This window comes from Xenopus tropicalis, chromosome 4 (genome assembly GCF_000004195.4).
Source record: "Xenopus tropicalis strain Nigerian chromosome 4, UCB_Xtro_10.0, whole genome shotgun sequence".
NCBI classification, from domain to species: domain Eukaryota; kingdom Metazoa; phylum Chordata; class Amphibia; order Anura; family Pipidae; genus Xenopus; species Xenopus tropicalis.
The window spans coordinates 83499013-83513376 of record NC_030680.2 but is presented as its reverse complement, the minus strand read 5'-3'; the positions used below and the strand labels follow the sequence as shown (position 1 = coordinate 83513376).

At 41.2% G+C, this 14364-nt stretch overlaps 1 protein-coding gene across 2 annotated transcripts; it reads left to right on the top strand.

The window, feature by feature from the left end:
- The first annotated feature begins 6801 nt into the window (after nt 1-6801).
- gadd45a (growth arrest and DNA damage inducible alpha) lies at nt 6802-11482 on the top strand. Of its 2 annotated transcripts, NM_001016151.3 has the most exon segments (4): nt 6949-7101; nt 7834-7935; nt 8591-8804; nt 10839-11482. In NM_001016151.3, coding segments are annotated over 4 exon segments (474 nt in total). In that variant the 5' UTR covers nt 6949-7057; the 3' UTR covers nt 10953-11482.
- Nucleotides 11483-14364: the final 2882 nt, after the last annotated feature.

Here is a 14364-nt window from a genome sequence, read left to right as displayed (position 1 = left end):
GTACTGCACCATAGGGAATAAAGGGCTGCGCCTGTTCATGCATTCCCCTGCAGTGAAACGCAGGAACAGATGATTGTGATGGGTGTATGCCCTGTGTTGACCTATGTTGGAATGCAGCAGAATGCCACCGCAGGGCAAAACACCCATCTGTACGAGCCCTTAAGAGGGTGAGGTGGCAACTGTACTCTGGCTCGAGGGCTAATTTGTGTGAAATTTCTGAGAAAACCTATTTGTTCTCCTAGATACCCATAGAACCCATCTTGATGGTCATTTAAAGGAAAAGTAATACTAAATTTTTTTAAGTGAAAAAGCTATTCTATCCTGCACCATAACTGCCCTATCCTGCAAACCCCTTAGTATTTTAAATGCTTTAAAAGAAAATACCTGTTAATTGAACTAAGGATATACGGCGAAGGAAAGAGCAGGCATCAACTATGTGACGATCCATTGATCGAGTCTAGCCTGACTCCTTCCTATACAGAAGGAAGGCTAAACTCGATCAATTGATCGTCGCATAGTTATTGCTGCTCCTTCCTTCGCCGTATCGCCTTAGTTCAATTACCGTATATACTCGAGTATAAGCCGATCCGAATATAAGCCGAGGTACCTAATTTTACCTAAGAAAACTGGAAAAACTTATTGACTCGAGTATAAGCCTAGGGTGGGAAATGTAGCCGCTACTGCTAAGTTTTAATAATCAAAATAAATACCTATAAAATTACATTAATTGAGGCATCAGTGGTATATTTTTCAATATTTATTTCAAAGAAAAACAGTAAACTAGCTCTGTAAGTGGAGAAGAGGGTCAACAAAAACAATATGAGTACTACCCCACGCTCATTGCACATTGGCAAACTGGCGGCAGACCCGGTCCTGGAGGACACGTAAGGGGGAATAAGTATTGCTAGTGGGAGCCTAGGCCAGGGCACTGGAGGGTCTGGTTGCGGGGGGCCTAATTTGCACACAAAGGAGACAGGGTGCTAGTCTAGAAGGACCCATGGCACCCGACTCAAGTATAAGCCGAGGGTGACTTTTTCAGCATATTTTGGGTGCTGAAAAACTAGGCTTATACTCGAGTATATACAGTAACAGGAAGCCAAGTTTTGAAACTTGGTGAAATTTAGAATGACTAATCATTTGTTGTTGTAGATATTATTGGAGAGAATCAAAAGTAGCTGAATAGCTCATATGCCAATGTTTTCCTAAATCTGTAACTTGGGGGACACTGAACAAAGGCTAGACTTTTAAGGAGAGTTTGAACCAGAAAAGTCCAACAACCACTGATCTAAACTGTTCGTCTAAGTGATTTAATTATCTTGCCAGAGGCAGGATGTTGCAATATAAGTACAATAATAACCATGCTCTGTGTAAATTACCAGACACTATAAAATGGTGACCTGTTTATAAATTTATGTTTAGCGGTATTAAATAAGTTGCTTCAGACACATAATAGTAGAAGTAATCCTATGATGCACTCAGTATGTTTCTATTCTACTTCAAACCCACAGACTGCAGTTTGGCCTCTGCCTGGCAACAATGTCCACTGAAGACAACACTGAAGTAAAAACAAATCAGGTTACTTGAAGAGCAAGCTCAGGTGCATAACGGGATCCTGCCTTGCACAGTATGTACTGCATGTCTGCAGTTTCTGATTCTGTACTTTAAATACAATGAATCTTTAGTCATGATTGTGTTGGGGTTGCAGCTGCAGATTTGGAAGTTTAGAGAATGACAAATGGAAACTTATAAAGCCTAATTTCATACAAGCAATTTCTCAAGTATTCCTAGATTTGATTGGGCACTAAACCTGATTTTTACTTTCCTGTCCAAACTTTGGGCAAGTATTGCTACTTGGAGGGTTGGGCAGACCATGCAGTCAGTCTATCCATACTGAGAACCTTATCTGCAGGTGTCCCTTCTCAGCAAATGGATGGGGCATCAGTAGATGCAGGAACTAGAGTTGCTGCAGCTTCCTCTCACATTTGCTTAGATATGGGTAACAGCCTAAATAAAAATCAAAGAAGTTATACCACTGATTTGGATGTAATATATAAACTATGTCTATATTTTAGGCCTTTCGCTTGACACAATTTGATTAGATTTGAGCTGTAGATTTGGCTTGCTAAAAAAAATAGCAACAAAAATTATTTTGCACAGAAAAATAGAGAAAATTGCTGCTCCAATTTTTCCCCTGCTTCCAGGTAGCCTTGCATCTATTCAAACTGCACAGTACAGTAAGTTCTGTACTGCATTGGCACCCACCCAAGGTGGAGCACCTGGGTGCAGATAAAAAATAGTGAACTTGTTTTTTGGAAGAAGGAAACCTGTTGGATTTTTATTAGAAAAAATCAGGTTATTAAAGAGCAAGCTCAGGTGCTCACATTCCAGCCAAAAAAATAAAAGTTACTCATTTTCTTCACTGGGGGAAACTTCCTTGCTTTTTAAAAATGTCTTTGTCCTTTACCAGAAAAATTATATAGCAAAACTTTATTCATATAAAACACAATTTTTATACTTTTGATTTGAAGTTGGTTGCAGTGCTAACCAGATTTTTAAACAAAAAGTGCCAATAATCTGATAGACAGTATGCTCATAGACTGGATTACATTAAAAGAAAGAAGTATACAAAACTGGGGTCATAAAAATGGACTGAATCTGGCCTGGCTGGCCTTCCCAGCAGTATGAATATGCCCTCTATACTTGAAATTACCAAACAGACACATATGTGTAATCTACATGTTATGCTTCATTATAATTGTAAATTGCTGAGTCAGTCTGACAAGCTTTTTATAGCAACACACAAATAAAGGCCTGGTAATTATTTTCACTTTAAACATTTTCTATGACTTGAATAGACCAGTCAGTTGAGGTATAGTTCAGCTGCTGCACAACTTACATTTAAAGGCTCCAGTCACACACACATGTTGATCTTCTCCCAATATGCCCACCTATGCAGGTGATATTTTGGGATGCACCGAATCCACTCTTTTCAGATTCAGCCTAACCCCAAATCCATCATTAAAGATTTGGCAGAATACCGAACTGAATCCTAATTTGCATGTGCAAATTAGGATAAGGAAGGGTAAAAGAGAACTGCGTGCACAGCGGGTGGCAAAAATTTCCAACTTCTGTGTTTCTGTGATGTACAGTCATGTGACATTAAGGATTGGGTTCAGCCAGGAGCATGGATTAGGCCGAATCCCGCTGAAAAAGGCTGAATTCAGTGCACCCTAGCAATGCTGGACTAATTCAATTGTTTGGTCCTAGGGCTTAGGTGCTGTCGGACCCTGGACTACTTAAGCTGGCCATACACGCACCGATAATATCGTACGAAACCTCGTTTCGTACGATATTCGGTGCGTGTATGGCATGTTGTCGAGTCAACCGATATCACAGGAAGCTGCTGAAATCGGTCATCTCGCCGATCAGCCAGGTTAGAAAATTTTGATCGGGCGCCATAGAAGGCGCCTGACCAAAATCTGCCGTCAGGGCTGATTCAGCAGAAGGAGGTAGAAATCCTATTGTTTCTACCTCATTTGCTCTTTCAGCCCTGAACGGTGTGTGGCAGAACTGACGATATTTCATGTGACCAAACATCGTCAGATCGCCACGTGTTTGTGGCCACCTTTAGAGCCCATGTGGTCCTAAATTCCGATGGAAAATCAAACTTGCTCCCCCCCCAGGGTCTGCTGTAAAGGTGTCTGTATGGACACCTTTACTTGCCTGGATCCTGATTGATAAAAAGGTTCAGTATGTTTTCATTATATAATAGTGTGGGGATAAAATGATTGATATGGGACCCAGTGACTTCCAGCGATACCGCAGGAGAACATTTTCAAAGGCACTGTTTTTTCGTACTGTGAACGATCTCTGGACAATGTCGTTCTTCGTGCGACAGACTGTACCTCAGCATGGTGTGTGTAGCTAGGCGTATTAAGAGTAAATTGGTGCTGTCTCGATCACCAGGTTTAATATTAGTTACAAAACTTATTAGCGCGCAACCTCCAAACCAACTCCTATTCTTTACATTTTTGCATTCTGGACGCATGAGGCGCCCTTGTTGCACGTGACCTCCTTCCTTCGTTTCCAGCCAGGCTATCTGCCCCGTCTCAAATCAACTGCACTAAGAACGTCCGGTCACCATGGAAACGACCGCAGCGGCTTCCCCCGTTACGCGCTTGTGTCCTAGTTCCCGCGTATGACGTAACAGTCTGCGCCGTGTAGTTGTGGGGACGAGAGCCTTCTTCGTTTAGGAGTTTAGGAACCGTGTTCAGTTTCTAATAGACTAGCAGGACATGGATTTCTCTGCTGTCAATTTACATTCTCCGTTGTTGGGTGGGAGTGCCCCAGTCTAAATGATTTTACAGTGCCCGTAGGGCTGATTATCGCTTGATAAGTGTTTGTTACAGCCCATTCATTCACCTTAGCTGGGGCAAGCAATTAGTTGTCAGGGTAAAGACACATGGAGCTACTAATAACAGCTACTTGTCATGTCTGCAAAACTAGACAACACTGATGTACTAATTTACTAATAATTGTGTGTGTTTCAGCGAAGGCAATTTTCAGTATTGTCTATGGCTGGGTATTAACATCAAAAAATTATTATGTTTTAAAGTAATCAAAATATAATGTGCTGTTGCAAAAATCCAAAAATAGGAAAAAAAAGCTCCAGCAGATTAACTGCAAAACATTTATTATGGGTAGTGGTAACACGACATGTTTCGGGTTAATACCCTTTATCAAGTGTTGTTGCTCTGCAAAAAAAAATGGTGTTTTTGCTACAGAAAAGCTGCTGTGTAGCCATGGGGGCAGCCATTCAAGCTGGAAAAAAGGAGAAAAGGCACAGGTTACATAGCAGATAACTAGTAGATAAGCCCCATATAATGGGGATTTATCTGTTATCTGCTAAGTAACCTGTGCCTTTTCTCCTTTGAATGGCTGCCTCCATGGCTACACAGCAGCTTACTTATATAAACTATAGTAGTCTTTCTGAGGCAAACACACCAGTTGTACCAGTGCAGGGCAGCAGCACATTATATTGTAATTACTTTTATACACTTTCATTTTTTGGTGTTACTGTTCCTTTAAGTGACTGTGACAAGTAGCTACTACCAGGTAGCTTCATGTGTCTTTGCCCTTTAGTGTGAAGTGTTATAGCGTTTTGACATCAGAAGGCAATAGCTGCTGTGGTGCTGTGACCAAGATCTGAAAATCCTCTCCATGACCATTCTGTATAGTTAGATTTTTGGGGATTATCCTGGGCCTGGAAAATCCAGGCCGGGGTTCCTTATAACATGCCTACTGGAAGCATCATTTACCTGTGCAGAGCAAATAGTGGCTGTTTCCATTAATAAACTAAAGCAAAAAACTATGTATGCCAATATATTTCACTGAACTCAACAATTAAAGCATGTAAGCCATATGGGAAATGGTGACATTCTCTATTTCACTGCATAAAAAGCACATCTAATGTCTGTCTGGCAATAATACGTATGTCTTGTGGGGAAATATTGCTCTGCCTTTGTGAAGTAGCCCGAAGTTGCCTCTTGAGGAACTTCGAAAATAGCTTGGCAGGCTAATACAGTAGAACCCCATCTTACATTTTTCAGGGGACCAGGAAAAAACTTAGAATTTGGAAAATGTAAAATCAGGTAAATGTGTTAAACCAATGATTGTACTTAAAGGACATAAGCACAGGGGGCAGTTTTACTTTGAAATACAACATTTAGTGTGTTAATGACAAGGGTTAAGCAGTGCAGCATTACTGTTACACTATGGGACAGCATTTGCAAGACCTCCCTGCCAGTCACATGCACAACCTAAAGCAATAAATGATTTGTGCATGACTGTATGAGCTGCAGCTATACTAGCATTTACTGTTTACAGACAGAACCATAGCAAAGTATGCATCTCTATAGTTATATAAACCTCTTAATTTTACTAATAATAATATTACAGAGGACAAAGACATTTATGGGAACATCAGGAGCAAAATCTGTGGAATCAATTTAAAAAAGGGAAAAAACACCCATTGAAATGCAAAAAAAAGGTAAAATGCAGGAAAATCCTTGAAATAAGGGTATGTAAAATTGAGGTTTCACTGTATTCTTTTAATGATGCCTCAGACCAGTGCTTTCCAGGTCTTTGCTGTGACATTATAATGTTATACCTGAACAGTAGGGGTAGATTGATGTCATATAAAGATGCTTATATAAGGACCCCCAGTGGGGTGAGTCTCCATTGGGATAGTTATCATGTAAGGTGATATCTAATATGCTAGCAATAAAACGTTATCATTCGTAATTTACCATTTAAAGTGAAAAAGAACAAATAACGTGAAGAAAGCTTTGTACCATTAATGAGACAAATGTAAGACTGAAAAGATAGTCCCTTGCAAGTTTTCCCTTTGACAGCTGAATGCATCTATAAAGATAATTGTACACGTTATTACAGCTAAACACTACTACAAATGCAATGGCCGGACAGGGCTAGCTAGCGCTTACATTCACTGTGGCAAACAAGGCTTATTTTCTTCTGTAATGTAATGTGTTTGAAATGATACCTTTATTTTAAAACAAAGACATGCAATTGTTAAAGTTTTCTGTAACAGTCGGTAAGGTTCCAATATTGTCAGCAGTGAAAGGGTTATTTACACAATGTTCAGCACCTGGTAACTGTATGGAGCCAATCACAGGGCAGGCCGCTAAGTAAGCCCCGCCCCGCACTCGCTGTACTCTCGGTTCCCAGAGTAGCAGAAGAGGTCAAGTCTGTGGCCGGCAGCCTGATTTACATGAGCCAATCAGCATCGCGATAGGCAAATGAGGGGAGCTGTGGTTGGTTGGGTGTATGCGTATGAAGCCGGGTAGAGAAGGCGTGAGAGCAGAGTGTGTAGAGTCAGCAATTGGAGAACACGGGGCAGCGGCGCGCTACTGTATCAGGCAGCAGTTCCGAGAACTGAGGTGAAACTTTCTAGTTCCCAGGAAGAGCCTTGCTGGCCGCAAAATCCACTACAAATCTGCAGCGCTACGGAGCAGTGCAACCCGTACAGCAATATAATATGACTCTGGAGGAGCAGCTGTCTGGGGATCAGAGCATTGGAAAGTAAGATCTCTTGCGCCACAGAGCGGGTTATAGTGCGGATGGGGCAGTCTGTGTTCGTGCGGATGGGGCAGTCTGTGTTCGTGTGTTGCTGCTGTTGCGAGGACTTGCCTGGGTCAGAAAGGGGTTTGTGGGGTCAGCCAAAAGCATTGCGCAAAATGGTAGTTTGGTGTGAACAGATGCCTTCCATGCACCCATCTGCGCTGTGGGCACTTGCACCTCCTCTTGGGGTCGGTGGGTGCTACATCACAACGGCCCATGTAATCATTTTGTTACAACGACCAATAGCATAGCCGCCCCGGTTGCCCCTTACTGCAGCAGGGATCATTTTGTCATGAGGTGCATTCGCCCTATGGCCCCTTGCCCCTGGGCTTCTGTTCCTTTTAAACTGTGGCCTTCCTGCTTGTATAGGACTTCAGCTCCCAGCATCCAGCACAGCCCAGTGCTCCTTAGTGGCTTCTGCAATGGCCTTTCAAATGGCTCACTTTGGGACTGAGTTTTTGTTCAAAAGTGTAAATCTGTGATAAATGTACTCTCTGTAAGTAGCTATATGTAATGTGTGTGTGTGTGCACATGTCTGTGCCTGAGAGGTATTCTAAGTGCCTGTTGCTGCAGAACTTACTCAGACATAGTGCCTGACTCATGCATGGTTAGGATGCTGTTGGGAATAGCTCAGGAGTCACATTTGCATGCTTTGCTCAGATGCTCATGAGTGTTTCTTGTGTTATTCTGCAGGATGGAGTCAGTGGGAAACGCACTGGAGGAAGTGCTCTGCAAGGCCAAACTGCAGAGGACCATCACTATTGGGGTGTACGAAGCTGCAAAACTTCTCAATGTGTATGTAGGCTTTTTTTGTTACTTCCCCTTAAAGTCAACTTTAACATTATGGTTGTCACAGTGCACAAATCAAACTTAAAAATAAAAAAATCAAGGCTGCGTTTACCTTTTAGATTAAGTTTTAGTAATATATTCTGAGACTATTTGCATTGGCTCTTTATCTGTTATTGTTTGTGGTTTTTGAAGTATTTAGCTGTTTGCTCAGCTTTCTGGTTGCTAGGGTCCAATTTACCTTGACAACCAGGCAGTGGTTTGAATGAGAGACTGAAATATGAATAGGAGAAGGCATGAATGGAATACAAAGGTAATAAAAGCAACAATAACATTGTAGGTTTACAGAGCAATAGTGATTTTGGCTGCTGGGATCAGTGTCCCCCAATTACAAGATAGCATTTTAAATTGCAAGCTAGAAGAGTAGGAAGGGAAATTAATTGTAAAAAATGAGGAGTATTTGAAAAGTTGGCAAGAATAAGGCATGCTCTGACAAAAAAAAAAGTTAGATCAAAGGTGAATTGCCCCCATTAATTCCATTTAGCTTAGCGTTTGGAAACGCAGATTTATATACATACATTAATGGCGTTTACTAATCAATATTGCGCTGGGTTTGAAAAGAGGCTGACTTTAAATGTTTTCTCTGCACCTCTTGTTTTCTCAGGGACCCAGACAACGTTGTGCTCTGTTTGTTGGCTACTGACGATACCTACGATCAGGATATCGCTTTACAGATCCACTTCACCCTGATCCAGGCATTTTGCTGTGAGAATGACATCAACATCCTGAGAGTGAGCAACATGAGCCGGCTAGCTGAGATCCTGGGCGGCTCTGACAAGCCTGGGGAACCTGCTGATCTGCATTGTATTCTAATCAACGTAGGTAACACTCTCATGTGGAGTCTGCCAGGAGGGGCTTGGGTGGGTTCTGCTGTTTGCATACCAAGACAATAACGAGGGGCTTTGTAAATGGGATACTGTCACTCCTTTAAATTTACCCTGCTTATTGTTATTTGAATGCTGAATAACTGATTGTTTAGTAATACCATAGTGCTATGTTGGTCATTACATTCCCAGGTAAATAGTCATGCTTCCTCCTATTATGGTGAACTGCTGCACGGAGAAAAGTAAACACCATATCCAAATGCATTTATAATTATAGGTTACTTTCCATTTGTTCCCCGTAAAGTATGAGGGCATAGCTTATATGCACAGAATGTTCCTTCTCTGCATACTTCTCATAAGTACAAGCGGGAGCAGTCCCAGTTTCTAGCTCAGTGAATGCAGTGTGTACAGGATGTTGTTGCATTGCTCCTGTTGCCTCTGGGGAGACTTTCTGTATGGGCAGGGACAGCTCTTATATAGAACGGCAGCACAGGAATGTTCTGTCCACATAGTAATCCATGCCTTACTGTTATACAGTCTCAGACATAATACAGTCTTTTATTGAGCATTCTCCATTACATTTAATTTGTATAGTTGCCTTGGCATTGAACTCGTGCCACAACTTTGTTTTATATTTAAGATATACAGTACATGAAACCAGATCTATGTCTGTTGGATGTCCAAGGCTAAAACCACATTCTCATTTATCTTCAACATCAATGTGGCACTTTGAAGACTAAGTTGTTTTAAATGCCAAAGCCGCAGTTATAAAGGCTGCACCTGTGTTCCTTACAGTTATAGAACTGCTGCCATACACCTACACATTTTGTTGGCAGATTATGCCTTTACCACACCTACATTGCAGAACCCGGTGCTTGCATTTCCCCTGATCACTATAGCAAAGGAACAATTGGTGCTCAGAGGGAATTGTAATCTGGTCCTGCCCTACCCTTGGTTTCTATTGCCAGTTCGTTGCACCTTTCCCATGCTTCTCTATGACTGACTCACTGTCACATTCCTTACCAGGCCACCCCCTCCTGCCGCTGAAAAATGTAGTTTCGGTAATGCAAGATCAGAGCAATTACTGCAATTTTATTGGAGAGCAAAGTCTGCTTTGTACAACTGATTTCCTCATCTGAACTCTGGGGTTTCCCTGTTACTGACTTGTTCCAACATGTTCTTTGCCAGTGGCAAGCAGTTTAGTTCCTGTCCTCCCTTTAATGTGCTTCCAAAAAACAGCTCTGAGATTGATTTTTCAAGGGTAGATGTACCTGTCCAAGATAGATAATGGATCTGTACCCAGGCAGACACTACTGGGACTGTTTCACCTTAAAATTAACTTTTAATATATTATCCTATACTTTGCAACTTTTCAGCTTGTCTTGATTTTTTTTTTCTATAGTTTTTGAATTCCTCTTCCAAATGTCAGGTTGGGTCACTGACCCCAGCAGCCAAAAAGCTATTGTTCTGTGAGACTACAATTTCATTGTTATTTTTTTTGGGGGGGGCTTATCTTTCAATTTAGGCCCTCTTTCCAATTCAGCTTCCAGTTAGATGACGATGACAACAACTAGTTGCTATGGTAAATTAAACCCAGTCTAAATCATACCAACCCCCATATGTAATAAAAGGCACTATGTTTGCCCAGGAGCAGTAACCCATAGCAACCAATAAAATGTTTGCTTTGAAACAGGTGACCAGTAAATCCTACCTGCTGATTGGTTGCTATGGGTTACTGCACATGGGCAAATTTAGTATCTTTTATTACATAATCCCTTAAAAGTTTCATACAAAGGGGAGGTATCCCTTAAATAGGATATTTGCCCTTTAAAATGGTCAGAATAGTTTTAATGTACTATAGTGGTGTATGTTGCTGGGTGCTGATTGTGTATCAGGTATAACCTATTACAGGAATGCAGCCTGGGTGCACACTGTTGGCTATAGTTTCCATTAGAAACTGAATTTCTAATTAAATAAATTATTTTTGTGTTTTGGAGTCTTACAGTAATTTTTTCTTTTTCTCCTCAGAGCCCACATGAATTACAGGTGAAGGATCCTGCTCTCAAAGAAGTGATTTGTTACTGCAAAGAGAGTCGTTACCTGGACCAGTGGGTGCCTGTGATTAACCTGCCAGAGCGATGATTAAGTATGGCGCACTCCTAATAATTTTAACTGCAGTTTAAGTGAATTAAAAAAAAAAAAATTACTTTCAAGAAGAAAAGTAAAAACACTTTCCAGGACCAGCTTCTGCCATAAAGCAAGGATTTCAATAGCTTGTATACAACATCATGATGGTGGATTTTGGATATGCAGAAGCAGCGCAGAGGTCGCTTAGAAAATGGAGGACTGTTGGTCAAGAAGAACTATGCTGAATTGCACATTGCGCCAATGAGTATCAAGGAAGATGAAACATGAAATTAAGGAGGGTTGGAAAATAGTTCAGGCTGCCATTTGAAATGGGAAATATATATTCTGGCTAATGCATTGGGGTTTTAATTTTGTTCTAAATTCATAAAATGTTAAATTATTGTTTATTTATGCAACTATACTTTAATGTATTCTTTAGGAAACTGGTACACTGACATTTTTATGCATAAAGTTTTTGAGACAAATGAAATGTTTTTAAGTTTTTTTTTTTTGTTTTTTTTTTACAATAAAGCTTTTTGAATTGACTCAATTGTGGGGTAAATTCTTGTGCAGACCTTTAGGCAAAGGGCAAGGGCACGTGCGAATATGTGCAGGCTGACAATCCGTCCTACGCTTTAAAAACCTTTTTAGTTGCACTTGCATAGCCGATATCCGCCAACAAACATCAAGTCTCACGTTTGTTGGGGGATATCGGCTGCATGTGCCTGAACCTGGGAGGATTCAGTGCTTCTGGTGCAGGCACAACTAGCTGAGTGTAGGGGCGGATTGTCAGCTTCTGCTTATCTGCAAGGTGACAATCGGCCCCGTGTGCCCTTGCCTTAATGGTACACAATAGCACTAGTGCTTCAAACCTCAATGTGGAAGTAATAAATGGAATGGCATCCACCTGGCATTGCCCACTGGAAGTCATTATCCTTAGGAACACTTCATTCTATAGCAAAATGGAAACTTTTTGACACGACTCCTATGAGGCTTACTTCCACATTTAGTAAGACTAGAGTCACTAATATTGCATAAGCTATTTTTCTGAACCTTTTTTTGAGGGGGGAAGGCTCTGCCTCTCTGGCCTGTTAATAAAAAATGTTTTCTGTTTGTCTGGTCACTGACCATGGCAAAAAAAAAAAAAAACCTGACCAGACCCATTGCCTGTGGGACAGTTATACACATGTTTGCTAGAGGGACCAATTAGAAATGTCCCTCTGCACCAGTTTTCACCCCCACCAATAATCTAATTGGCACTATCCCTGTTGATACAATGCATGTGTACAAGTGGAACTGGTTAATTAGTGAAATAGCTACCAGCACCCTTAGGGTGTCACGATGAACTGAGCAATTTGTTATGTGACTCTTACTTTTCCCTCTGAAGCAGACCCCAAAATAGGTAATGCAGTAAGTTTGTGAGTTCTAATGTGGTGGGGTCTAATAACGCTGTGTAAACTGGGCAAGCCATTCCTCGGTTGTAAGCTATGACAAACTGGACAACTGCCCATAGGTAATTGTGTTCAGGTTTAGGACTATGAAAAAACTAAGTTTGCCCAGGTGCAATAACCCACAGCAACCAATCAGCAGGTGGCATTTACTAATCTGTAGTGATGAGAATTTTTTCACCAGGGCATGGATTTGCAGCAAATTTACACATTTCGCCATTGGCAAATTGTCTAGCGAAACTTCAGTGAAAATTCGATGCCAAACAATTTGTTGCGTGTCACAAAATGTCGCACAGCAAACGGCGCGTAAAAATAGCGCAGGTGACAGAAATTCCGCAACCAGTGCGTTTTACAAATTTTTTGTCAGAACGGGACAGATTTGCTCATCACTACTAATCTGTTTAAAAGCAAACATTTTATTGGTTGCTATGGGTTACTGCTATATCAGTCAGGAGCAAACCATAGTCACAAGAAGGCCTCCAGTCAGCAGCTGGCCAACATCCCTACAAATGCGTACACTAGAGATGCCAGCATACATCATATCTATAATATACATAGAGGGAGTAATTTATGAAGGAAGCACAGTGCTAAAATTGACCCAGCTTCTACTATTTTGTAAAATCTGTGATGTCCCTGCCACTTTTAGACCCCAAAGGTCAGTGGTATCCTCCAGCGTGCCACAGGTCCTTAATGGCCATCCCATATAAACAGCATTAATCAAGAGAGCATCAGTTGGTAAGTACTAGTATTGTTCTCTCTGTTCATCTAGCTGTGCAAGGAAGATCCTTGGCAGGTAGATGGCTTGTACTTTGGCAAAGCATATTTAGTTAGTTTTACTTGCTTTTACTTGGTTGTTCCCCTTTGTATTGTCGACAATGTCACATAGATCAGAGCTAGTCATCTCTTTATTATGGGAGATGATGGAACCATCCAATGCATAACAAGTTCCTGCCATAGCAAAGAAGGTTAGATAAACTGATCCTTACCACATCAGCAACTATGACAATTATAGAGACCTCTGAAATGCAGAAGCGGAGTGATTCTTTTTAAATGTATCAGTATATTTAACAGGTTAAACATATTTCCATGCATCCATGGGTTTGATTCTAGCAAGGGCATTATAGGTATGAATTTGTTTGGCCGCTCAGTGTCTCTATGGCTTTCCACCGACACTTTTCTAAAACATTCTCTAGCTTCCTATTGCTTTCAGGACTACATTTAAAAGAGAAGGAAAGGTAAAAACTAAGTAAGCTTTATCAGAAAGGTCTATGTAAATACAGCCATAAGCACTCACAGTAATGGTGCACGGAGTCCTCTATCAAAAGAAACACAGGATTTCTTGTCTCTTTTTTTGTAAACATGATGTTCCAGTGTCTGACTTCCTCTCAGAAACATCTTTAATTCCCGTAGCTAGAGTCTGCACAGTTCTCTTCTCTCTCCCGCTCCCCCCTCCCTTAGGAATGTGTTATCTGAGCTATAATGGCTAGACTGCAGGAAGGAAGCTACTTAAAATGGCAGCTGCTATCTTAAGCAAATGGAGAAAGGTGGCACTAATGTGGCAAATCTATTGGCAGTAAAATGCCAAAATGACTTTCCTTCTCCTTCAAAATTTTACTACTAAATTTGCTCCTCTGTAGACCTCCACTCCTTTCATTCCTCCTGTTATCGACTTTCAGCCTTGCTCCACACCTCTCCTTCTTCTATAACAGATTAATGCCAATTTCTGCATAATATGCTAAGCAGAAACCTTTACGAATGCGTAACACTGCTGCAAATAATTGCCTTATACATCATATCTGCCACACACCTGTAGCGGTAAGCTTGCAACTGTACTGTGCAGGACAGTGCTACAGAATCTGTTAGCACTTCATAACGTATAACAACTTTTAAAGTGGCCATTCACATTGCGATCTGCTTATTCGGCAAGGTTGCCAAACAAGCGGATCGGGCTAATTTGATTATTTGGCCCCACTGGCAAA